At 45.3% G+C, this 25831-nt stretch overlaps 1 protein-coding gene across 9 annotated transcripts in view; it reads left to right on the forward strand.

Annotated features, from left to right (window-relative positions):
• LOC137094741 (SUN domain-containing protein 1-like) overlaps positions 1–25831 on the forward strand; it is a 135020-nt gene that overhangs the window by 64078 nt on the left and 45111 nt on the right. For 5 of the 9 annotated variants that reach the window (XM_067461948.1, XM_067461942.1, XM_067461940.1 and 2 more), the window contains 7 exons: positions 4065–4091; positions 4179–4373; positions 8051–8173; positions 12130–12213; positions 17034–17144; positions 20824–20922; positions 25722–25815. In XM_067461948.1, coding sequence (XP_067318049.1) covers positions 4065–4091; positions 4179–4373; positions 8051–8173; positions 12130–12213; positions 17034–17144; positions 20824–20922; positions 25722–25815 — 733 coding nt within the window. The remainder of the gene's footprint in view (positions 1–4064; positions 4092–4178; positions 4374–8050; positions 8174–12129; positions 12214–17033; positions 17145–20823; positions 20923–25721; positions 25816–25831) is intronic. The other 4 variants (XM_067461943.1, XM_067461944.1, XM_067461946.1 and 1 more) reach the window with 4 other exon arrangements.

Here is a 25831-nt window from a genome sequence, read left to right on the forward strand (position 1 = left end):
ACTGGGAGCCAGATTGTGTTCATTTTCATGGTCTCTTCCTTTCTGTTGAAATTGTCCACATGCTTGTGGATTTCAATGGCTTCTCTGTGTAGTCTGACATGGTGGATCACACCAACAACCACCAGACTACACAGAGAAGCCATTGAAATCCATTGTGCATTGTCCTCCATTGTGCATGTGGCAGGGCTCAGGGTGCATTGCAGCAGGTGGTCAGTGGTTTGCTCTCCTCCGCACTCGCATGTTGTGGATTCCACTTTGTAGCCCCATTTCTGAAGGTTGGCTCTGCATCTCGTGGTGCCAGAGCGCAGTCTGTTCAGTGCCTTCCAAGTCGCCCAGTCTTCTGTGTGCCCAGGGGGGAGTCTCTCATCTGATATCACCCACAGATTGAGGTGCTGGTTTGAGCCTGCCACTTTTGGACTCTCGCTTGCTGGGGTGTTCCAGCGAGTGTCACTGTAGATCTTAGAAAACTATTTCTTGATTTAAGTCGTTGACGTACTGGCTGATACCCAAACATGGGATGAACTGGAGATGTCACTGCCTTGGTCCTCTCACTATTGGCTGCTACTCCCCGGCGGATGTCAGGTGGTGCAATACCGGCTAAGCAGTGTAATTTCTCCAGTGGTGTAGGGCGCAGACACCCCGTGATAATGCGGCATGTCTCATTAAGAGCCACATCCACTGTTTTAGTGTGGTGAGATGTGTTCCACACTGGGCATGCGTACTCAGCAGCAGAGTAGCACTGCGCAAGGGCAGATGTCTTCACTGTGTCTGGTTGTGATCCCCAGGTTGTGCCAGTCAGCTTTCCTATAATATTGTTTCTAGCGCCCACCTTTTGCTTGATGTTCAGGAAGTGCTTCTTGTAGGTCAGAGAACGGTCCAGAGTGACTCCCAGGTATGTGGGTGTGCTGCAATGCTCCCGTGGGATCCCTTCCTTCCCTGGTAATAATCCTCTGAGCTCGGGATGCTTGTCTGTTCTTAAGGTGAAAGGCACATGTCTGAATAATAATAATAATAATAATCCCAGTTTTTACTTAAAATCGTAAGAAAAGCACAGATCTGAACTGAAAATATTGAGTACACAAATTGGAAGATTGCTTAATGTTGTCTTAAGATTAAGAAAAACAAAACTCCCAGGTGCCTGAGAAATGAGAGAAGGAGGGAAGCAGAGGGACAGAAGACTTTGGGAAAGCAGCTTACCTTTCTGCTTCCTCTCAAGGAGACTTGAGGATTGCAAGATTTGTCGAACAAGCTCATTAATTTCCAACTGGAGGAAAGAAGGTGTTAGCTTTGTCAGTGTAGATTGGCATCAAAGACACAAAGCATGAGACACAAAGCATGAGAGCAGGCATGAGAGCAGGCCGGCCACTCCAAATCCCCCCGAATTGAGATGAGGTGCTCTGCGGAGTGTTCCTCAAAACAGCCATCGATGCTCTTGAAGTGTGTGCAGTTGCGCCGTCTTGTTGGAACCCAATGTCCCCTCACTCCAACCCATCTAGCCGTGGGGGAAAAATTCCTGTGGCATGTTTACATCCTGATCCGAATTCATTGTCACTGCAACTTCATTTTCCTCAAAGAACCAGGACCAATAATTCCAGCTGCGGAAATGGCACACCACACTGTGATTTTAGGTGAATGCAAAGGCCTTGGATGCCATTCTCGAGGATTGTTGTCAGCCCAGTAGCGCATGTTTTGTTTGTTGACGGATCCACACCAATGAAAATGGGCTTCATCACTAAAAAAACAATAACGTCCTCAGGAACGACTTCGAGAAGAACCTCACACGCGTTCCTCTGAGAATTGAAGTCATAGAATCCTAGAATCCTAGAGTTGGAAGAGACCTCGTGGGCCATCATCCAGTCCAACCCCATTCTGCCAAGAAGCAGGAATATTGCATTCAAAGCACCCCTGACAGATGGCCATCCAGCCTCTGTTTAAAAGCTTCCAAAGAAGGAGCCTCCACTACACTCCGGGGCAGAAAGTTCCACTGCTGAACAGCTCTCACAGTCAGGAAGTTCTTCCTCATGTTCAGGTGGAATCACCTTTCTTGTAGTTTGAAGCCACTGCTTCATTGCGTCCTAGTCTCCAGGGAAGCAGAAACCAAGCTTGCTCCCTCTCACATATTTATACATGGCTATCATATCTCCTCTCAGCCTTCTCTTCTTCAGGCTAAACATGCCCAGCTCCTTAAGCCGCTCCTCATAGGGCTTGTTCTCCAGACCCTTGATCATTTTAGTCGCCCTCCTCTGGACACATTCCAGCTTGTCAATATCTCTCTTGAATTGTGGCGCCCAGAATTGGACACAATATTCCAGGTGTGGTCTAACCAAAGCAGAATAGAGGGGTAGCATGACTTCCTTAGATCTAGACACTAGGCTCCTCTTGATGCAGGCCAAAATCCCATTGGCTTTTTTTTTTGCCGCCACATCACATTGTTGGCTCATGTTTAACTTGTTGTCCACGAGGACTCCAAGATCTTTTTCACAGCCAGACATCATCGTCCCCCATTTTGTATCTTTGCATTTCGTTTTTTCTGCCTAAGTGGAGTCTCTTGCATTTGATCACGTTCAGAAAGTCCCTGCACAATCGCCATCTTGTCTTGAGTATAAGCTATGGGGAGTTTTTTCAGTCTAAAAAAGGGGCTGAAAAACTAGGCTTATACCCAAGTATATACAGTAAATCAAGGATCTGGGTTTCCTCTTTTCCAAGCCGAGCAGAACTTAGAAATACGGACACACACAGACACTAACCCTAGATTTGTGGTTATTTTTTCCCAGCTAAACAAAAGAGCCTTCTAGGTTCTTGTGGGTTTTTTTCGGGCTGTAGGGCCATGTTCTAGAGGCATTCTCTCCTGACGTTTCTCCTGCATCTATGGCAAGCATCCTCAGAGGTAGTGAGGTCTGTTGGAATTAGGACAATGGGTTTACATACCTGTGGAATGGCTGGGGTGGGGCAAAGAGCTCTTTTCTGCTGGAGCTAGGTGTGAATGTTTCAGCTGACCACCTTCATTAGCATTTGAAGTCTGACATGGTGGTTGTTGGTGTGGTCCACCATGTCAGACTACACAGAGAAGCCATTGAAATCCACAAGAAGCATGTGGACAATTTCAACAGAAAGGAAGAGACCATGAAAATGAACAAAATCTGGCTACCAGTATTAAAAAGCTCTAAAATTACTACAGCAAAACAGCAGAGAGGAAACAACCAGGCACAGCTTAACACCTCTCAACAAAAGATTTTCCCAGGCTCAGGCAGGCCTTCAAATGCTAATGAAGGTGGTCAGCTGAAACATTCACACCTAGCTCTAGCAGAGAAGAGCTCTTTGCCCCACCCCAGCCATTCCACAGACATATAAACCCATTTTCCTAGTCCCCTCTGAGGATGCTTGCCATAGATGCAGGCGAAATGTCAGGAGAAATGCCTCTAGAACATGGCCCTATAGCCCAAAAAAAACCCACAAGAACCTAGTGATTCCAGCCATGAAAGCCTTCGACAATAAAAAGAGCCTTCTATTCTGATGCGAATATGTTTGTTTGTTGTTTGCATGGAGATGCAATTGTGCTTTGCAAGGAAAGCCCTGTCTCTAGTGTAAGGAGCGCAGGACGGGAGGCCCCCAAAGAGAAGACCCTGAGCCTGTGTGAGCCGAGAAAGGTTCCCTCGTAGTTCTAGGCTGCGTGCTCCTAGTCCTAGGGCGTCCTCTCGCTCAGGTTGCAAGCCCTCGTGTTGACATCTCGCCCTGCATTTCAACTGTCAGCTGTGGCATTCACAGCCTTGTTTCACCGTTGTGTGTTGAGCTGCCGTTAGAGCAAAAAAGCAAAGCAGTAACTAAGCAACAGAAACATCGTGTGTTTCCAGACATCTAGTCACATGGGAAATCAGAGACAGGTTTTTGTTGCTTTACATTTCCATCCCCGAAACGTAAAATCCTTTTGTTGAAAAAGACACTTTTTTGTGTGTTGTCCTATTTTTCAGGCTGCTTCTCTTTCGTAGTCTCTTTCGTAGCGCTCACTATGACTTAAAAAGCGGCACCTCCGTGAATTCAAACTATTCCTTTCTTTTCTTTTTCAGGGCTTGACGATGACGGTGATCTCAAAGGTAACGGGATAGTGTGGTCTGTCTTTATTGCTTCTTTTCCTCACTTCATTGATTGAGTCGATTAGATCGTCTCTTGCGATTCAACAGGTGGAAGCGCGACGGTGATCCAGGCCAACGGGGACGTCGTGGTGACGGAGAACCAGAGTGCGCTGAGCAATGGCTACACCTGCAATGACTGCAGCATGCTCTCCGAGCGCAAGGAAGTCCTCACGGCCTACTCCACCCCTCACTTGCCCTCCTCAAGAATCTATTCCAGGGATCGAAGCCAAAAACACAAGTCCAGTAAGTCTCTGTTCCATTTCCTTTGACTCCTAGTGATGGGAAATATTGCATTCATCAAATGTTTCTGCAAAGCTGAAAATATGCTATGTTTACATTTTGCGTGACAAAATGTAAGTCTGATCTGGCCACAGTAGTCCACGCTCTTGTTACATCACGAATAGACTACTGCAACGCACTCTACGTGGGGTTGCCCTTGAAGACTGTTCGGAAGCTTCAACTGGTCCAGCGAGCGGCAGCCAGACTACTCACCAGAGCGTCATACAGGGAGCACACCACCCCCCTGCTGTGTCAGCTCCACTGGCTGCCGGTTCAGTTCCGAGCACAATTCAGGGTGCTGATTTTGACCTACAAAACCCTGTACGGTTCCGGTCCAGTGTATCTGTTCGAACGCATCTCCCTCCACGTTCCACCCCGGAGTTTGAGATCATCTGGGGAGGCCCTGCTCTCGACCCCACCACTATCACAAGTGAGGTTGGTGGGGACGAGGAGCAGGGCCTTCTCAGTGGTGGCCCCTCACCTGTGGAACTCACTCCCGGGGGAAATTAGGGCATCGACATCCCTCCTCTCCTTCAGGAGGAAAGTAAAGACGTGGTTGTGGGACCAGGCCTTTGGGCAATCTGACAACTAGATAAGAACAACCAGACGAATAGGAATGACAGGACTGACAATGTGGAATTGGAATTTAGACTATGAGATAGCGAACGCTGACCATCAATGAGGAGTAATTGGGTTTGTATTGGTTTTATTGGTTTTATTGTTGTAATAACGGCGGTCCATGCAGTTATGCCGGCCACATGACCTTGGAGGTGTCTACGGACAACGCTGGCTCTTCGGCTTAGAAATGGAGATGAGCACCACACCCCAGAGTCAGACATGACTGGACTTAATGTCAGGGGACTACCTTTACCTTTACCTATTGTTGTAATGCAGAAACTGTTGTTTAATTTGTTAATTGTTGCTATTTGTTTACCACTGTTATGTGATGCTGGCATCGAATTGTGCCTTTGTAAGCCACCCTGAGTCGTCGTCCCCCCGGGGTGAGAAGGGCGGGGTAGAAGTAACCGAAATAATAATAAATTTATCTGGGAACTATAAATCCAAAACGATGTTTTGGAGAAATTAGTGTAAAAAAACAAAACCCCAGAAAACCCTATCGTATTGCTTAGATTTGGTTCCCCGACTAGTTTGTCCTTACTGTCCATCAATTATTTATAATATTATAATGTAATGCAATAATAATAATAATAATAATAATAATAAAAACTTTATTTATTTATTTATTTATTTATTTATTGACTTTGCTTCTATACCACTGTATCTCAAGCCCGAAGGCGACTCACAGCGGTTCACAAACAGTAAAAACAGTAGAAACAGCAGTGGTTCCATACAACATATAACAATTGACTTAACACCTTATCCATAAATTACCAATAAGCCATTACAATGCACAATTATTACAAAAAACCACCGTACCCAATCTTCTCATCATCCAAGCGTAGTCCAGGTTCGTTGTCCATTGTTCCATTCCTATGTTCCATTACCAGATTGCACTAAATTACTCAAACGCCTGCACAAACATCCAGGTCTTCACCTTTTTGCGGAATACCATTAGAGATGGTGCTAGTCTAATGTCCGTAGGAAGGGCGTTCCACAGCCGAGGAGCCACCACCGAGAAGGCCCTATCTCTCGTCCCCGCCAGCCGAGCTAGAGAAGCAGGCGGGATCGAGAGCAGGGTCTCCCCGGAAGATCTCAAAGTCCTGGTGGGTTCATAGGCAGAGATGCGGTCGGATAGGTAGCTTGGGCCGGAACCGTTTAGGGCTTTAAAGGCCAACGCCAGCACTTTGAATTCAGCCCGGTAGCAGATCGGTAGCCAGTGGAGTTGGCGCAACAGGGGGGTTGTATGCTCCCTGCGCTCCGCTCCTGTTAAAATCATGGCTGCCGAGCGTTGGACTAGTTGGAGCTTCCGAGCTGTCTTCAAAGGCAACCCCACGTAGAGAGCGTTGCAGTAGTCTAAACGGGATGTAACCAGAGCGTGGACTACCGTGGCCAAGTCAGACTTCCCAAGGTACGGGCGCAGCTGGCGCACAAGCTTTAGCTGTGCAAATGCTCCCCTGGTCACCGCCGAAACCTGGGGTTCCAGGCTCAGCGATGAGTCCAGGAGGACCTCCAAGCTTCAAACCTGCGTCTTCAGGGGGAGTGCGACCCCATCCAACACAGGCTGTGACCCTATGCCCTGTTCGGCCTTGCGACTGACCAGGAGGACCTCTGTCTTGTCTGGATTCAATTTCAATTTGTTCGCCCCCATCCAGACCGTCACAGCGGCCAAGCACCGGTTCAGGACCTGGACATCCTCCTTAGTAGCAGGTGGGAAGGAGTGACAGAGTTGGACATCATCCGCGTACAGATGACACCGCACCCCGAAACTCCGGATGATCTCCCCCAGCGGCTTCATGTAGATGTTAAACAACATGGGAGACAATATTGAGCCCTGAGGAACCCCACAAGACAATGGTTGTGGGGTTGAACAGGTGTCCCCCAACAACACCTTCTGAGATCGACCCTCCAGGAATTTATGCCCCGCCACCATCTCTCCAAGGGACTAGGAGCGGCTTACATGAGGCCAAGCCCAACAACACATAAATAAAAACAATAAGCAATAACCAAAATAAACAATACAATTAATATAACTCACACATAGACAGTAACACACAATTATTTAAAAACCTATGACCGGGCCAGATATAATAGTTAAAACTTTAAAATAAATGCTGGACATGAACAGAGGGTGTATCGAGCAGGAGGGCTTTAAACCAAAAGTAGAGAGCAACCCAACGGGTAATTAAAGTGCTTCTCAGGATATATATACGTCAGCATTATTTTAATTTTAATCTATTACATTTGGCCCAGCCATTGGTTTTTAAATGCTTGTATGTCATTGCGGATCGTTTATTGATTATTTTGTTTATGTGATTTATATGAATTGTATTGTAATGATTGTTTTATTTGATGTTTTGTTTATCGATTTACTTTGGGCTTGGCCTCATGTAAGCCGCACCGAGTCCTTTGGGGAGATGGTAGCGGGGTACAAATAAAGTATTATTATTATTATTATTATTGTATTGTCGAAGGCTTTCATGGCTGGAATCACTAGGTTCTTGTGGGGTTTTTTGGGCTATAGAGCCATGTTCTAGAGGCATTTCTCCTGACGTTTCGCCTGCATCTATGGCAAGCATCCTCAGAGGTAGTGAGGATGCTTCCTCTGAGGATGCTTGCCATAGATGCAGGCGAAATGTCAGGAGAAATGCCTCTAGAACATGGCTCTATAGCCCGAAAAAACCCCACAAGAACCTATTATTATTATTATTTAAGCCTTGAGATCTGCTGTGGAGGCCCTTCTCTCGGTCCCACCACCGTCCCAGGTGCGGTTGGTGAGGACAAGAGAGAGGACCTTCTCGGTGGTGGCTCCCCGACTCTCGAACGCCCTCCCTAGAGAGATTAGCTTAGCCCCAGAGCCCATGAAAGCCTTCGACCACACATTTAATGGGAGACTCTTTCCAACTTCATATTCCCCGGTGAAGAACGGACATCCTCTGCGTATTTGGATGAGGGTTGCGTACCTCTGGATCAGCCGATTGAGACTGGAGTCAAACCGTGTTGTTCTACTGCTCTCTTGATAGGAGGCCTCTCTTTCTACACAAATAAGATTCGGCAAGTGGCCGCGCACACCGCCACCTCCCTCACCTCACTCATAGTGCAGCTCTTTCAGGTGGTCTTGCTGAAGCTGGGCTATGACGGCCAAGGTACCTTTCGTTTTGAGATCGCCTCCTTCTCTCTCCAGCCATAAAAATGGGCACCTGGGTCTTGCGTGGTCGTCTGCCGTGGTCTGGGTCCCTGGGCAACTTTCTGGCACCTTCCACAGCTTTGGTCTTGCGCTCACCTTGGCAGCCTTTGTTCTTCTTCCCTTGGAAGCATCCAAATGCAATGTACACTCGTCGTGTGGGTTTCTCCCTTTCTTCTCACCTCCCTCCCGCTGCAAAGCGCCATGCAATGTATGTATGTAGGGAAAGCGCATACTTTCACTTGCCTTGCAGATCGGCTCTCATTCTCTCAGCTTTTAAAGCTCTGGATGGTTTTCTTCCCTCATTTATTGTCAGTCCTTACACACTTGCACGTATTTGGTTGTTTTGGTCAGATGACTATACCAAACGTGAAGCTCAATCAAAGAGTTTGAAGAGACCTCCTGGGCCATCCAGTCCAACCCCATTCTGCCAAGAAGCAGGAATATTGCATTCAAATCACCCCTGGCAGATGGCCATCCAGCCTCTGTTTAAAAGCTTCCAAAGAAGGAGCCTCCACCACCACACTCCGGGGCAGAGAGTTCCAATGCTCAACGGCTCTCACAGTCAGGAAGTTCTTCCTCATGTTCAGATGGAATCTCCTCTCTTGTAGTTTGAAGCCATTGTTCCATTGCGTCCTAGTCTCCAAGGAAGCAGAAAACAAGCTTACTCCCTCCTCCCTATGACTTCCTCTCACATATTTATACAGGCTATCATGCCTCCTCTCTGCCTTCTCATCTTCAGGCTAAACATGCCCAGCTCCTTAAGCCGCTCCTCATAGGGCTTGTTCTCCAGACCCTTGATCATTTGAGTCGCCCTCCTCTGGACACATTCCAGCTTGTCAATATCTCTCTTGAATTGTGGTGCCCAGAATTGGACACAATATTCCAGGTAAAGTGGTCTAACCAAAGCGGAATAGAGCATGGGGAGCATGACTTCCCTAGATCTAGACACTATGCTCCTATTGATGCAGGCCAAAATCACATTGGCTTTTTTAGCCGCCACATTCCTTTCCACACACATCCTTCTGCTGAGCAGCTCCAAGAAACAGACACCAACTCCATTGCGTCCTAGTCTCCAAGGAAGCAGAAAACAAGCAGAAAGGTTCAGGTTCTGCCAAATCAAGTCAGGTTTTTGAGAAAATATTTGGATTCATAGAATCATAGCGGAAGGTATGAAAAAGATCTTGGAGTCCTTGTGGGGAGGAAGGTGAAATATGAGCCAACAATATGATGCTGCAGCTCAAAAAGCCAATGGGATTTTGGCCTGCATCAATCAGAGCCTAGTGCCTAGATCCAAGGGAGTCATGCTCCCCATGCTCAGACCACACCTGGAATCATACTGTGTCCAATTCTGGGAGATGTGGACTCTAAGCTGGAAAGTGTCCAGAGGAAGAGGACAGCTCAAAGGATCAAGGGTCTGGAGAACAAGCCCTATGAGGAGCGGCTTGAAGAGCTGGGCATGTTAGCCTGCAGGAAAGAAGGCTGATAGGAAACGGGATGAGGGCCAGGGATCAAGAGGGGAGGGGAATATGTCATAGGGAGGAGGGAACAAGCTTGTTTTCTGCTGACACAATGGAACAATGGCTTCAAACTAAAGGAAAGGAAGGAGATTCTACCTGAACATGAGGAAGAATTTCCTAACTCTGAGAGCTGTCCCAGACTGTGGTAGAGGCTCCTTCTTTGGAGGCTTTGAAGCACAGGCTGGGTAGCCATCTGTCGAGTGTGCTTTGAATGCAATTTCCCTGCTTCTTGGCAGAATGGGGTTGGACTGGATGGCCCATGAGGTCTCTTCCAACTCTAGGATTCTATGTTCACCAGTGGAACTCTCCACCCCAGAGTGTAGTGGAGGCTCCTTCTTTGGAGGCTTTGAAGCAGAGGCTGGGTGGTCATCTGTCGAGGGTGCTTTGAATGCAACATTCCTGCTTCTTGGCAGAATGGGGTTGGACTGGATGGCCCATAAGGTGTCTTCCAACTCTAGGATTCTGGGATTCTATGTTCAGTAGTGGAACTCTCCGCTCCAGAGTGTAGTGGAGGCTCCTTCTTTGGAGGTTTTGAAGCAGAGGCTAGGTGGCCATGAAGGAGCTTTGAAACTAACAAAATGAAGTTCAACAGGGACAAGTGCAAGATACTCCACTTAGGCAGAAAAAACTAAATGCAAAGATACAGAATGGGGGACAATGAGGCCTGGCTCGAGAGCAGTACGTGTGAAAAAGATCTGGGAGTCCTCGTGGACAACAAGTTAAACATGAGCCAGGAATGTGATGTGGCGGCAAAAAAAGCCAATGGGATTTTGGCCTGCATCAAGAGGAGCATAGTGTCTAGATATAGGGAGGTAATGCTCCCCATGCTCTATTCTGCTTTGGTTAGACCACACCTGGAATATTGTGTCCAATTCTGGGCACCACAATTGAAGAGAGATATTGACAAGCTGGAATGTGTCCAGAGGAGGGCGACTCAAATGATGAAGGGTCTGGAGAACAAGCCCTATGAGGAGCGGCTTAAGGAGCTGGGCATGTTTAGCCAGAAGAAGAGAAGGCTGAGAGGAGATAGGATAGCCATGTATAAATATGTGAGAGGAAGAAACAGGGAGGAGAAAAGAGCAAGAGCAAGCTTGTTTTCTCCTTCCATGGAGACTAGGACACAGAAGAAAGGCTTGAAACTACAAGAGAGGAGATTCCATCTGAACATGAGGAAGAACTTCCTGACTGTGAGAGCCGTTCAGCAGTGGAACTCTCTGCCCCGGAGGGAGTGTGGTGGAGGCTCCTTCTTTGGAAGCTTTTAAACAGAGGCTGGATGGCCATCTGTCAGGGGTGATTTGAATGCAATATTCCTGCTTCTTGGCAGAATGGGATTGGACTGGATGACCCAGGAGGTCTCTTCCAACTCTAGGATTCTATGAAATGTCAGAAATGTAAAACCTGATATGATTGGGAAGACATTCCAGCAGGATAAACATTCCACAGATATATAAACCCATTTTCCTACTTCCAACAGACCTCACTACCTCTGAGGATGCTTGCCATAGATGCAGGCGAAACGTCAGGAGAGAATGCCTCTAGAACATGGCCATATAGCCCGAAAAAACCCACAAGAACCTATTAATATATATCAACTGAAATCTTGAATAATCATAGGAGTACAACACTATAAATGAAAATTTGGCAAAGTCAATATCAGGCATGGGTAAACTTTGGCCCTCCAGGCATTTTGGACTCCAACTCCCACCATTCCTAATAGCCTCAGACCCTTTCCTTTTCCACGTTAGTGGCTGAGGGGGGGAAAGGAAGGGGCCTGAGGCTGTTAGGAATGGTGGGAGTTGGAGTCCAAAACACCTGGAAGGCCAAAGTTTACCCATGCCAGGCCTATATGGATCCTCTTTGGATACAAGGATTGTATCCAGACACATGCTGACCACATGACCTTGGAGGTGTCTATGGACAACGCTGGCTCTTCGGCTTAGAAATGGAGATGAGCACCACACCCCAGAGTCAGACATGACTGGACTTAATGTCAGGGGACTACCTTTACCTATCTAGACATAACTCTGGACAAGTTTCTTGGAAGGTTCTTGACTTCTGAAGGACTATTTATCTGTATACAGGTCGTGTTGTAAACATATGATAACTATATATGTGTGAACTGAGAGTTTAAGCATGCACACCCAAAGGGAGGAAGGTTTTGTGTTGACCACTTCTCCATCCATTCCTTGGAAAGCGACTCTGAACTTCCTTCCTTTCCTTTTCCTCTTTCTTTCTGCACTTCTTCACTAGCAAGATGTTTTTGCAAATGTGTCCTGCTCCCTTTCCTTTTCTCATGGCACAAGCATGCTCTTGGGGAGACCTCTGGGTTGTACTCCTCCATTCCTTACGTGATCATTTCTATTTTTTCCCCTTTCTCCTTCTCTCTTTTGTGCCGTAGCTCACTCGAACTACTGTGGGAGCATGAATGTAAAAGAATTTCTCAGGGAAGATGGCCACCTGGGGATGAATGGCGAATCGTTATGTAAGTACGACTATGATTATTATTATTGTTGACACTCGGGTTAGAAGTCTGCATGTCGCAGCGACCTTTCATAGTTTTGTGGAGGCTTCAAAAACATTGCATGTTAGCCATGATTCATCATCCTGCTCTCAGAGGAACCCTTAAAAAGTCCTTTTGTGGATGATCCAAAGTTCCTTTCGAGGATGAGGACATCTCAAAAGCTCTTTTCCTTATAGACGTGCGGTTTCCAAGCTTTGGTGGATACGATTAGGCCTGATGGAGCCCCACATTTTGTTGGAGATAGCTACCTTCTCAAGCCTCCTCTATTTAATGTTTTATCTGTTTATAATGTGTTGTTTATTTCCCAAAGTGTATGTCTTCTTTGGTTTGCGGTTTTCCTTAGCTCTATATCCTTGAGGCAGTGGGAGGGGCTGCAGACTGGTTCAGTGACGGTTTAGAATGCAATTTAAAAGGATGACAGTTGAGTCTTGAGTTGTGTGTGAGTACAGAAGCCGGTGTTAGACTTTAGAAGTCAGTTGAGACTTGAGTTCTTCATAAATAGTTTGTTATAAAGGAAAGCTGTACAGAGCAATATAGTTCTGAAGAGACTGTTAAAGACTTTTAGTTAAAAATACAACTGAAATGTTTTAAATCAGCAAATGTTTTTATATTGTTTTTATTTAAATTGTATGTTTATGCTTTTTGTTGTGAGCACCATGCTGTGCCGGTTGTTAGCCGCCTTGAGTCCCTCTGCGGAGGTCGAGATAGGACGGGATACAAATGTCCGAAATAATAATAAAGTTTAACCTGACAAGAAATGTATCTGTATATTGAAATACATGATGTTGTGAGTTAAACAAATGTTATTTTAAAGATGTCTCCTTGAATCTTTTAACCTCACCACACTAGAGAACGAATCCACTTAAAATCCGGTTGTGGCCTCCTGCAGAATTCTGGGGTTTGTAGTTTAGGAAGGAGCCTTGAACAGCCACACTAAACTACAAAGTGTAGAATTCTGCAGGAGGCAGAAACCAGATTTTAAGTGGATTCATTCTCTGGTGTGATTATAATGTGTTGTTTATTTCCCAAAGTGTATGTCTTCTTTGGTTTGCTGTTTTCCTTAGCTCTATATACTTGAGGCAGTGGGAGGGGCTGCAGACCATGTCACTGGTTCAGTGACTGTTTAGAATGCAATTTAAAAGGATGACAGTTGAGCCTTGAATCTGTTTGAGTACAGAAGCCAGTGTTAGAAGTTAGAAGTCAGTTGAGACTTGAGTTCTTTGGAAGTAGAGTATTCTGCAGGAGGCAGAAACCGGATTTTAAGTGGATTCATTCTCTAGTGCAGTGTTTCTCAACCTTCCTAATGCTGCGACCCCTTAATACAGTTCCTCATGTTGTGGTGACCCCCAACCATAACCCTATCATTATGAATAGCCATGATCAGCAGAATGTACTTTCATTCACTGGAGCAAATTTGGCACAAATACCCGGTATGCCCAAATTTGAATACTGGTGGGGTTGGCGGGGAAATTAATTCTATCATTTAGGAGTTGTACTTGCTGGAATTTATAATTAACATGTAAACAAAGAGCATTCCGAACCCCACCAACAATGGAATTGAACCAAAGTTGGCACACAGAATTCCCATGACCAACAGAAAATAATGGAAAGGTTTGGTGGGCATTGACCTTGAGTTTGGGAGTTATAGTTCGCCTACATCCAGAGAGGGCTCAAACAGTGATGGATCTGGACCGAAGTTGGCACGGATACTCAATACACCCAAATGTGAAAACTGATGGGGTTTGGGGAAAATAGACTTTGACATTTGGGAGTTGTACTTGCTGGGATTTATAGTTCACCTACAATCAAGGAGTGTTCTGAACCCCACCAATGATAGAATTGAGCCAAAGTTCCCACACAAAACCTCCATGACCAACAGAAAATACTGTGTTTTCTGATGGTCTTTGGTGACCCCTCTGACACACCTTCGCGCCCCCCCCCCCCGGGGTCCCGACCCCCAGGTTGAGAAACACTGCTCTAGTGTGATGAGGTTAAAAGATTCAAGGAGACATCTTTAAAATGACATGTTTGTTTTACTCACAACATCATAATCCAGTAGTCCAATACTTTCCTTCCATTGTTTTGATTTATTTATTTATTTCGTCTCAAAAGCATTGCATAAATTAGTATATAACCGATAAAAATAGAATGAGAGCAGGTGGCTAAATATATTTTCACCAAAAACGGGCAACAGCAACGGCATTGTCTGTAGCTTCCAACAATTCTTCCTCTGTACATGAGGCAGGGCATTGTGGACAAGCATACAGATGCGGAGTTGTCTGTTCGTCTCCACAGTCACACAAGGTGTGGGATTCTTTGAGGTCGTGCCATTTTGCCAGGTTGTCTTTTGATCTGCCAGCTCAACTTCTGAGTCTGTTCAGGGACTTCCAAGTTGCCCATCCTTGGTTTGACCCTGGAGGAAGACCCTCCCTCATGGGGGGCTATCCAGTTGGGGTTTCCTGATCTAGCTGCCCAGAGGGATACCCTTGCTGTTGCTGGGGGGACGCCAAGAGGAGCGGTCGTTCTCATAAAGCATTTCCTTGGTTTGAGTCTACTGGGAGGAGGCTGAGAGCCACGCAGTGGGTTGCTTTCACAGTGTCCGACCTTCTTCCTCTCACATTTAGCAGCAGTTTCCCATCTCACATCAGGAGGGGCAATGCAAGCTAGCATGTAGAATTTATCAACAGGTGTAGGTTTAAGACATTCTGTGATTATTCTGCATGATTCATTCAATGCTATGTTCACCTGCTTTGCAGTGATCAGATAATCACATACAACGCAGGCAGATAGTCACACTGAGTCACACAGGAGAGAGGAAGATGGATTCTTTCATCCCCTTATATATGTAGCCACCCACTGATAGGTCATTCTTGACAGTTGCCCATTCTTGGTTTGCCCCTGGAGGAAGACCTCTGTTTTAATAATAATAATAATATTTATTAGGTTCTTGTGGGTTTTTTTCGGGCTATAGAGCCATGTTCTAGAGGCATTTCTCCTGACGTTTCGCCTGCATCTATGGCAAGCTTCCTCAGAGGTAGTGAGGTCTGTTGGAACTAGGACAATGGGTTTATATGTCTGTGGAATGGCTGGGGTGGGGCAAGGAGCTCTTCCCTGCTGCAGTTAGGTGTGAATGTTTAGCAGATCACCTTCATTAGCATTTGAAGGCCTGCCTGAGCCTGGGAAATCTCTTGCTGGGAGGTGTTAATCTGTGCCTGGTTTTTTCCTCTCTGTTGTTTAGCTGTTAAAATTTTAGAGTTTTTTAATACTGGTAGCCAGATTTTGTTCATTTTCATGGTCTCTTCCTTTCTGTTGAAATTGTCCACATGCTTCTTGTGGATTTCAATGGCTTCTCTGTGTAGTCTGACATGGTGGTTGTTGGAGTGGTCCAGCATTTCTGTGTTCTCAAATAATATGCAAAAAACAATCTACAAACCCACCAAGAAAATCCAACAAATGCTACGTTCAGCAAAGGACAAGAGGGATCCTCTCACCTCTGCAGGAGTCTTCCGTATCCCATGCAGCTGTGGACAAGTCTACAGAGGGACCACCAAACGCAGCATTGCCCAGACACGCATCAAGGAACATGAAAGGCACTGCAGACTGATTCAACCAGAGAAGTCAGCCATAGCAGAGCACCTGATGAACCAGCCTGGACACAGCATATTATTTGAGAACACAGAAATGCTGGACCACACCAACAACCACCATGTCAGACCACACAGAGAAGCCATTGAAATCCACAAGCATGTGGACAATTTCAACAGAAAGGAAGAGACCATGAAAATGAACAAAATCTGGCTACCAGTATTAAAAAACTCTAAAATTTTAACAGCTAAACAACAGAGAGGAAAAAACCAGGCACAGATTAACACCTCCCAGTAACAGATTTTCCCAGGCTCAGGCAGGCCTTCAAATGCTAATGAAGGTGATTAGCTAAACATTCACACCTAACTGCAGCAGGGAAGAGCTCCTTGCCCCACCCCAGCCATTCCACAGATATATAAAACCCATTGTCCTAATTCCAACAGACCTCACACCTTTGACCATAGATGCAGGCGAAACGTCAGGAGAAATGCCTCTAGAACATGGCTCTATAGCCCGAAAAAACCCACAAGAACCATGTTGTGTTATGTTTTCTACTGTATTGTGTTTTGTGGCTTCGGCCTGTGTAAGCCGCATCGAGTCCTTCGGGAGATGCTAGCGGGGTACAAATAAAGTTAATAATAATAATAATAATAGTGATTCCAGCCATGAAAGCCTTCGACAATACAATAATATTTATTTATTTATTTATACCCCGCCACCATCTCCCCAAAGGGGACTCGGAGCGGCTTCCATGTGGCCAAGCCCGGTAATACATTACAACAAAATAAATACAGAATGGCAAAAAATCACGATAAAATAAAGTAAAACATACAAGTAAATTAAAACAGTGCAAAATAACAAAATGAAAAATCAAACACAGTGGGCAGGCCAGATGCACGACATAAAATGATAAAGCTCTGGATGAGATAACAATGAAAAAAATAAAGTATATTTGTAAGGGAAGATGCCCATTTCTATGTGGCAAAATCACAACAGGAGCAGTGGTGAAGGTAGCTTCTGGTCTGTGCAACAAACCAAACTTGTAGCACTCAACTCATGACGCTTGGCCACTTCGGACGTGAAGACTGTTTGTACGGATATTATCTGTGATGTTTTTATGGTTCCCCTTGTGTCTTTATGTGTAGACTTTACTGGTGAATGCCTTATATTAACCGATTGTTACCCACAACCAACAGGTGATGACTGTAAGGGGAAGAAACACCTTGAAACACACACAACCGCCCACATGCAATCCTCAAGGTCTCAAAGAGTAGCAAGGACCATTTGGCACATCTTTTCTTACGCAGGTTGACTTGTACCTTGTTTTCGTTTCGTTTCGTTTTTTCTGTGTGTGTGTGTGTTTTGATTTCTTTTGCCTCATCCTCGTCTTCATCGCAGTCTCTTAAAATCTCCTGATACGTTTTCAGCGTTCTACTAAAAACTCCGGAGACGTAAGAATAGCATATGCCCATCACCTCTTGCTGTGGTTTTAGGCCGACCCCTGCTGACAAGGAAGCTTGGCACAGATAATAATCCCCGTTCTACGTAGGTCACAAAACAGCAGGAAAGCGGGCGACAGCAGCACGTGCATAATATTGCACGTGCAAAAAAAGGAGATCTTAGGGAAGAATGCCTATATAACAGGTATGGGCAAACTTTGGCCCTCCCTCCAGGTGTTTTGGACTCCAACTCCCACCATTCCTAACAGCCTCAGGCCCTTTCCTTTTCCCCCTCAGCCACTCAAGCATGAGTACAAGATTTTCCCAAAGATCATAGACATAGATGTGAACATGGAACAAGACCCAAGAGCCACACGATGACGCAGCGTTGCCTGATCTGACTCTTAAGGACACAATCCTTTAATTCTCAAGATGGACCCTTACAGATATGTTTTGGACTACAACTCCTAACAGCCTCGGGCCCTTTCCCTTTCCCCCTCAGCCACTCAAGAATGAATACAAGACTTTCCCAAAGATCTTAGACATAGATGTGGACATGGAACAAGACCCAAGATCCACACGATGACGCAGCGTTGCCTGATCTGACTCTTAAGGACACAATCCTTTAATTCTCAAGATGGACCCTTACAGATATGTTTTGGACTACAACTCCTAACAGCCTCGGGCCCTTTCCCTTTCCCCCTCAGCCACTCAAGAATGAATACAAGACTTTCCCAAAGATCTTAGACATAGATGTGGACATGGAACAAGACCCAAGATCCACACGATGACGCAGTGTTGCCTGATCTGACTCTTAAGGACACAATCCTTTAATTCTCAAGATGGACCCTTACAGATATATTTTGGACTACAACTCCCACCATTCCTAACAGCCTCAGGCCCTTTCCTTTTCCGCCTCAGCTACTCAAGAATGAGTACAAGACCTTCCCAAAGATCTTAGACATAGACGTAGACATGGGACAAGACCCAAGATCCACACGATGACGCAGTGTTGCCTGATCTGACTCTTAAGGAAACAGTCTTTTAATTTAAGGAAGGGGCCCGAAGCTGTTAGGAATAGTGGGAGTTGGAGTCCAAAACACTTGGAGGGCCAAAGTTGGACCATGCCTGTTATATAAAGAAGCCAAACTAGATTGATTACTGAAATATAAGTTCATTTCAGCCATGTGTTTTCCAAGCCAGGTCCAGGAAGGCTATGAAGGCTAATGGAGAAAATACCTTTGCTCTCCAGACCTTTCTTCTGTGACCAAAACGAAACCCCACAGCCTGGTGAAGTCAGGAAGAACCCGCTATCAGTCCTCGGCCAATATTGCCACTAGGTTTTTATTGGTCTGTACATTTGGCCCTCCACTTTTAATGTTTATCTTTTCTGAATTTGGTGAATATGGCCTTTCTAGGAATGATGCTGAGCTGCTGAACTTGCTGACCAAAAGGTCGCAGGTTCGAACCCAGGGAGCGGGGTGAGCTCCCGCTGTTAGCCCCAGCTTCTGCCAACCTAGCAAAAGCTCCAACAGGAAGTCAACTGCATTTCATGCAGTCACGCTGGCGACATAACCTTGGAGGTGTTTACTGACAACTCCAGCTTTTTGGCTTAGAAATGGAGATGAGCACCAACCCCTAGAGTCGGACATGACTGGACTAAATGTCAGGGGAAAACCTTTACCTTTTTAGGAATCTTTAGTTCCTCCACTGCACCTCTTGTTGGGTGAGTGAGTTAATAACAAAAGACCCTCCCCATGAACTTAGTAACTTATCAGCAGCGTGACCCAACACCAGTAGCCCAAAGTGATAAAAAGAACAAAAAACACATAGACCAATGTTATCTCCTCCATAGGAAGCTTTTCTCTGTAGTAAAATAATATGGTTGCACTGTTTACAAGAACAAGGTTTTCATAACACAAATAAAGTCCTTTACATTTCCTTCTTTGCTTCCACGCTGGGCTTCTTTCTCATGCAAATAGACAGCTTCGCTCTCACAGAGCCTCTTCTCACAGGAGCTTCACACAGGGCTTCTCTCACCGAAGATTCTCACACCAGGCCTTCTTATACTGAGGCCTACTAACACTGAGGCCTTGGAGCTTCACATAGTAGCTTTACACACAGCAGCGTTCACACATGAGACCTTCACACACAATGGCCTTCAACCTGGAGCTTCTCTCACCGAAGCTTCTCACACTAGGCCTTCTCATACTGAGGCCTACTTAACATTGAGGCCTTTCTCCCACTGAAACCTCTCTTCATAGCAAAATTATATGGTTTTACTATTTACAAGAACAAAGTTTCCATAACACTTCCTTCTTTGCTTCCATGCTGGGCTTCTTTCACACGTAGATAAACAGCTTCACTCTCACAGAGCCTCTTCTCACACTGACCTTACACAGGAGCTTTACACACAGCAGTCTTCACACTGAAACTTCAGACATGAGCTTTACACACAAGGCCTTCAACTTGGGGCTTCCTCTCACCAAAGCTTCTCACACCAGGCCTTCTCAAATGAAGGGCTTTCTCACACTGAGGTGAACTAACACTGAGGCCTTCTCATAATGAGGCCTACCTAACACACTGAAACCCTTCTCTCACAGAGACCTCTCTCAGACCCAGGCCTTTCTCACACTGAGGTGAACTATTACTGAGGCCTACCTAACACATTGAGTCCCTTCTCCCACAGAGACCTCTCTCAGACTGAGGCCTTTCTCACACTGAGGTGAACTAACACTGAGGCCTTCTCATATTGAGGCCTACCTAACACACTGAGGCCCTTCTCCCACAGAGACCTCTCTCAGACTGAGGCCTTCTCATATTGAGGTCTACCTAACACACTGAGGCCCTTCTCCCACAGAGACCTCTCTCAGACTGAGGCCTTCTCATATTGAGGTCTACCTAACACACTGAGGCCCTTCTCCCACAGAGACCTCTCTCAGACTGAGGCCTTTCTCCCACTGAGGCCCTTCTCCCACAGAGACCTCTCAGAGACTGAGGCAACTAAGCTGAGAGAGGTCTCTGTGGGAGAAGTGCCTCAGTGTGTTAGGTAGGCCTCAGTATGATTGTATAACCTTTAAGTGTCCAGGTTTCTGGGAATATTAGTGAAATGATAAGGGGCTTACAAAATAGAAAGTCTGTTTCTATCTCCATTGTCTTTGGACACCATTTCAGCAGATCTGTCCCATCTGAAGCTTGTATCGTCAGATATTTCTCTCTCCATGCTGACTGTCTGCTAGATGCAAATTTGTTTACCTTTAAAATGATTGTATGGTAATAAGGTGATGATGGAAATATCGAAACAGCTCCAATGAAAGTATGTTCTCAAAAACCAGTGGTGTGTCTTTAAAGAAACCTGTGAATCAATCCAAGGAAAATAGAACTTTTATCATGCTGTTAGAATATGGTTAGCGCATATGTTTCTTTTCTGATGCTTCTGTTTTCCTTTGGGTGGGGATTTAAAGTCAAGGTTAATGATTGCCAGTCTGAATGTTCGTTGGAAATGGATCCCATTGTTGTGTGTTCACACTCATCTGTGTCGTGCTAGGTTTCCTCTTGCTCCATGTGTTGCAAAGAATGGGGACAGCAGGATGGTTTGTGTCCAGGAAGGTTGTTTCACTCCTTTGGCTGGCTGTTGTGTCTCCAGGTTACTATTGTTTGTGCGCGTGTTTGCGTGTGTACATGTGCATGAATTGCATGCGTGTGCGGTCTGCCTTTTGATCCCACTTGCGTCTTGCATGAGCTTGTATCAGCTGATGTCTTTGATTGTGTCTTTGAAGGCTGCTTCAAACATTGCACACTTCCTTCAGTGAGAAAGACCCAGAGCTGGCTGGATTATTATTAGGTTGCTGTGGGTTTGCCAGGCAGTCTGGTCATGTTCCAGAAGCATTCTCTCCTGACGTTTCGCCCCCATTTCTCTGATAGGCATCCTCAGAGGTTGTGAGGTCTGCTGCTCGACTCAGAGGTTGTGAGGAAAGAAAGAGGTAGAGAAGGAAGGAAGAGAAAGTAAGAAAAAAGGAAAGGAAGGAAAGAGGTAGAGAAGGAAGAAAGGAGAGGAAAAGGGAGGGAAGGAAAGGCAGAAGTATGGATAGAAGCAAAAAGCAAAGGAAGGAAGGAAAGAACTAGAGAAAGAAGAAAGGAAAAAAGAGGGATGAAAAGAAAAAGGGGGTAGGAAAGAAAGAGGTAGAGAAGGAAGGAAGAGAAAGTAAGAAAAAAGGAAAGGAAGGAAAGAGGTAGAGAAGTAAAGACAGAAGTATGGATAGAAGTAAAAAGCGAAGGAAAGAAGGAAAGAGGTAGAGAAGGAAGAAAGGAGAAAAAGAGGGATGAAAAGAAAAAGGGGGAAGGAAAGAAAGAGGTAGAGAAGGAAGAAAGGAGAAAAAGAGGGATGAAAAGAAAAAGGGGGAAGGAAAGAAAGAGGTAGTGAAGGAAGAGAAAGTAAGAAAAAAGGAGAGGAGAGGAAAAGGGAGGGAAGGAAAGAAGAAAAGACAGAAGTATGGATAGAAACAAAAAGCAAAGGAAGGAAGGAAAGAGGTAGAGAAGGAAGAAAGGAGAAAAAGGGATGAAAAGAAAAAGGGGAAAGAAAGAAAGAAAGATGTAGAGAAGGAAGAAGAAAGTAAGAAGAAAGGAAAGGAAGGAAAGAGGTAGAAAAGGAATAAAGAAGAGGAAAAGGGAGGGAAGGAAAGACAGAAGTATAGATAGAAGCAAAAAGCAAAGGAAGGAAAGAGGACGAGAAGGAAGAAAGGAGAAAAAGAGGGATGAAAAGAAAAAGGGGAAAGGAAAGAAAGAGGTAGAGAAGGAAGAAAGGAGAGGAAAAGGGAGGGAAGGAAAGAAGAAAAGACAGAAGTATGGCTAGAAGCAAAAAGCAAAGGAAGGAAGGAAAGAGGACAAGAAGGAAGAAAGGAGAAAAAGGGATGAAAAGAAAAAGGGGAAAGGAAAGAAAGAGGTAGAGAAGGAAGAAAGGAGAGGAAAAGGGAGGGATGGAAAGAAGAAAAGACAGAAGTATGGATAGAAGCAAAAAGCGAAGGAAGGAAGGAAAGAAGTAGAGAAGGAAGAAAGGAGAAAAAGGGATGAAAAAAAATGGGGAAAGGAAAGAAAGAGGTAGAGAAGGAAGGAAAAGTAAGAAAAAAGATAAGGAAGGTAAGAGGTAGAGAAGGTAGAAAGGAGAAAAAGAGGGATGAATAGAAAAGGGGGAAAGAAAAGAAAGAAATAGAGAAGTAAGGAAGAGAAAGTAAGAAAAAAGGAAAGGAAGGAAAGAGGTAGAGAAGGAAGAAAGGAGAGGAAAAGGGAGGGAAGGAAAGACAAAAGTATGGATAGAAGCAAAAAGCGAAGGAAGGAAGGAAAGAAGTAGAGAAGGAAGAAGGGAGAAAAAAGGGATGAAAAGAAAAAGGGGGAAGGAAAGAAAGAGGTAGAGAAGGAAGGAAGAGGAAGGAAGAAAAAAGGAAAGGAAGGAAAGAGGTAGAGAAGGAAGAAAGGAGAGAAAGAGGTATGAAAAGAAAAAGGGGGAAGGGATGAGGTAAAGAAGGAAGGAAGGAGAGAAGGAAAGAAAAAAAGGGAAGGAAGGAAGGAACAAGGGAGTGAAGGAAGGAGAGAAAGAGGGAAGGTTGGCCACAGCAATGCGTGGCGGGTACAGCTAGTAGTATATAAATAAATAAAATAAATATGTCTATTATTTGCGCTGACTTCTAATGAGGTCATGCTTTTCCTTGACTAGTGGTTTTCCAAGGGTGGTCTCCACATGCTCGACTGGGGTGCCGTGTGCATCTTGTTTTAAGCAGCCTTTGGCTTTCCCCATGTTGTTGCTTAGCATGTTACTGATGGCAAAAGAAGAGGATTCTTCTCAATGGGAGGACTGACTCCCTATGGCTCCATCTGACTCCGTTGCCTTCTGCTATGGTTGTTGTGAATGCAGTTCAGCGTTCAGCCTTCATGTATATCTCGTCGACCTGCAGTGCTGCTTCCTCAAATCCTTGCTGCTTGTTTCCCATGAATGTATTTGCATGCGCTGCCCGTGTCCTTCATCATAGGCCAAGTTCCAATGGCGTGTTTCTGCCAGGACCTCCTGCTGCAACCAGAATTGGTGGCAACCCCTTTCGAAACGTAATGCTGGAGAACCTTGGGTGCCACGTAGTTCTGCTTATCATTAGACACACACACACACACACACACACACACACACACATATATATATACACATACACACACAAATACAGAGAGAGAGAGACCGGTGGCACAGTGGGTTAAACCTCTGAGCTGCTAAACTTGTTGACCGAAAGGTCGCAGATTCGAATCTGCGGCGTGAATTTCCTCCGTCAGCCCCAGCTTCTGTCAACCTAGCAGTTCGAAAACATGCAAATGTGAGTAGATCAATAGGTACCGCTCCGGCGGGAAGGTAAAGGTGCTCCTTGCAGTCATGCTGGCCACATGACCTTGGAGGTGTCTATGGACAACACCAGCTCTTTGGCTTAGAAATGGAGATGAGCCCCAACCCCCAGAGCCATAGAATCAAAGAGTTGGAAGAGACATCCTGGGCCATCCAGCCCAACCCCATTCTGCCAAGAAGCAGGAATATTGCATTCAAAGCACCCCTGACAGATGGCCATCCAGCCTCTGTTTCAAAGCTTCCAAAGAAGGAGCCTCCACCACACTCCGGGGCAGAGAGTTCCACTGCTGAACGGCTCTCACAGTCAGGAAGTTCTTCCTCATGTTCAGGTGGAATCTCCTTCCTTTCTTGTAGTTTGAAGCCATTGATCTATTGCGTCCTAGTCTAATAATCATCATCATCATCATCATCATCATCATCATCATCTTTATTTATACCCCGCCACCATCTCCCCCAATGGGGATTCGGAGCAGCTTACATGAGGCCAAGCCCAAACAACAAAATACAATACAATTAAGATACCAATTGCAATAAAATAAACAACATAGCATTAAAATAGAAAACAAATAAGCATATAAACAATATACACAAATATATATACACACACACGCCGTTGGAACTTGGCTGTAGAATATAGTACAAAACGTTTATTTTTCTCTCTCAAAAATATCAGCATTACATGTGGTAACTTGCCAACATCTCTCTGTTCCATTGATTTGCATCCTACCAATCTTCTCTCTTGCAACGTTTTCCTATATTTCTGCTCGGCCTCCTCCTAAGCCAGTGGTTTTCAAACATATGTTCCAGGGAAGTATGGGTGTTTGAGTCAGATTAGCTACCCAAGGTTTTGAAGCGCTGCACCCAGTGTGCCGATCACCACTGGGACCACCTTGACTGGCTGGTTCAGTTCGATCTTTAAATCCTCATTATTATTATTATGTTTATGATTATTATGTTTATTTATATACACAAAAGAGACTCAAAATGCCTTCCATTATTAACATTTCAATACAATTTTAGAATATACAAATACTAAAACAGGATTAAATATAATTCAATTCTGATGATGCAACTGATTATACCGCTGAGCTGCTAAAATTGCTGACTGAAAGGTCGGTGACTTGAATCCGGGGAGCAGGGTGAGTTCCTGTTGTTAGCCCCAGCTTCTGCCAGCCTAGCAGTTTGCAAACATGTAAATGTGAGTAGATCAATAGGTACTGCTCCGGCGGGAAAGTAAGGGCACGCCATACAGTCATGCCGGCCACAAAACTTGGAGGTGTCTGTGGACAACACTGGCTCCTCAGCTTAGAAATTGAGATGAGCACCACCCTCCAGAGTTGGACACAACTAGACTTCATGTCAGGGAAAACCTTTTAGATTTTTTGGGGGGAACTGAAATAACACTTCTGAAGATCTGCTCTATACGTATTTTGTGCATTGGCATATCTTTGTTCCTAACAGTTCAGAGAGATATCTGGGTATATCAGTCTAACAACTGAGGAACCTAAATGGCCCTGCATGGATCCTAGTGGATATTTACCTCTAAGGTGATGATTCACTCGAGCGGGTATTTACAAAAGTATTCCAAATGGTGTGAATGCCAATTCGTTTCCAGAAAAGGTCCCATTTCCAAAAGGCTATGGAGATCCCAGGTTTCCCAAAAGGTTATGATCTCTAAAAGGTTGTGCCTTTCCAAAACATCTCTTGTTGAACAGGGAAGACCATACGTAAGCCCAGAAGCAGGCGAGTCGGACACGACTAGACTTAACGCCAAGGGGAAACCTTTATGTTTACCTTTTAAATATCATTAAATAGTCCTTTCCTCTGAGCTGGGCAAAAAGGCCAGGCATAGGGACAAGGTGCACTCAGGTACTGATGGGAGTACCTGAGTGAACTGCAAAGGCCCCGGAAAATAGCCCAGCGCTTTCTGCAAAGCGTAGATATTATTCTCAACCGTATTAATGGATATGGAGAAGCTTCCCTGGAGTCTGTAAACAGTTTGAAAACCTCTGCCTTGCACTCTCCGGGTGCCTTTCGACTCACCTGCGCCATCTCCTCTCCTCCAGGGAAGGCCGCGGCAGGCGTGTTCTGGTGGCTGGGGACCGGGTGGTATCAACTCGTGACCCTGATTTCTTTGCTGAATGTGTTTCTTCTTACAAGGTATGTAAACATACAT

The sequence above is a fragment of the Anolis sagrei genome, chromosome Y (assembly GCF_037176765.1).
Source record: "Anolis sagrei isolate rAnoSag1 chromosome Y, rAnoSag1.mat, whole genome shotgun sequence".
In the NCBI taxonomy this organism is placed as follows: domain Eukaryota; kingdom Metazoa; phylum Chordata; class Lepidosauria; order Squamata; family Dactyloidae; genus Anolis; species Anolis sagrei.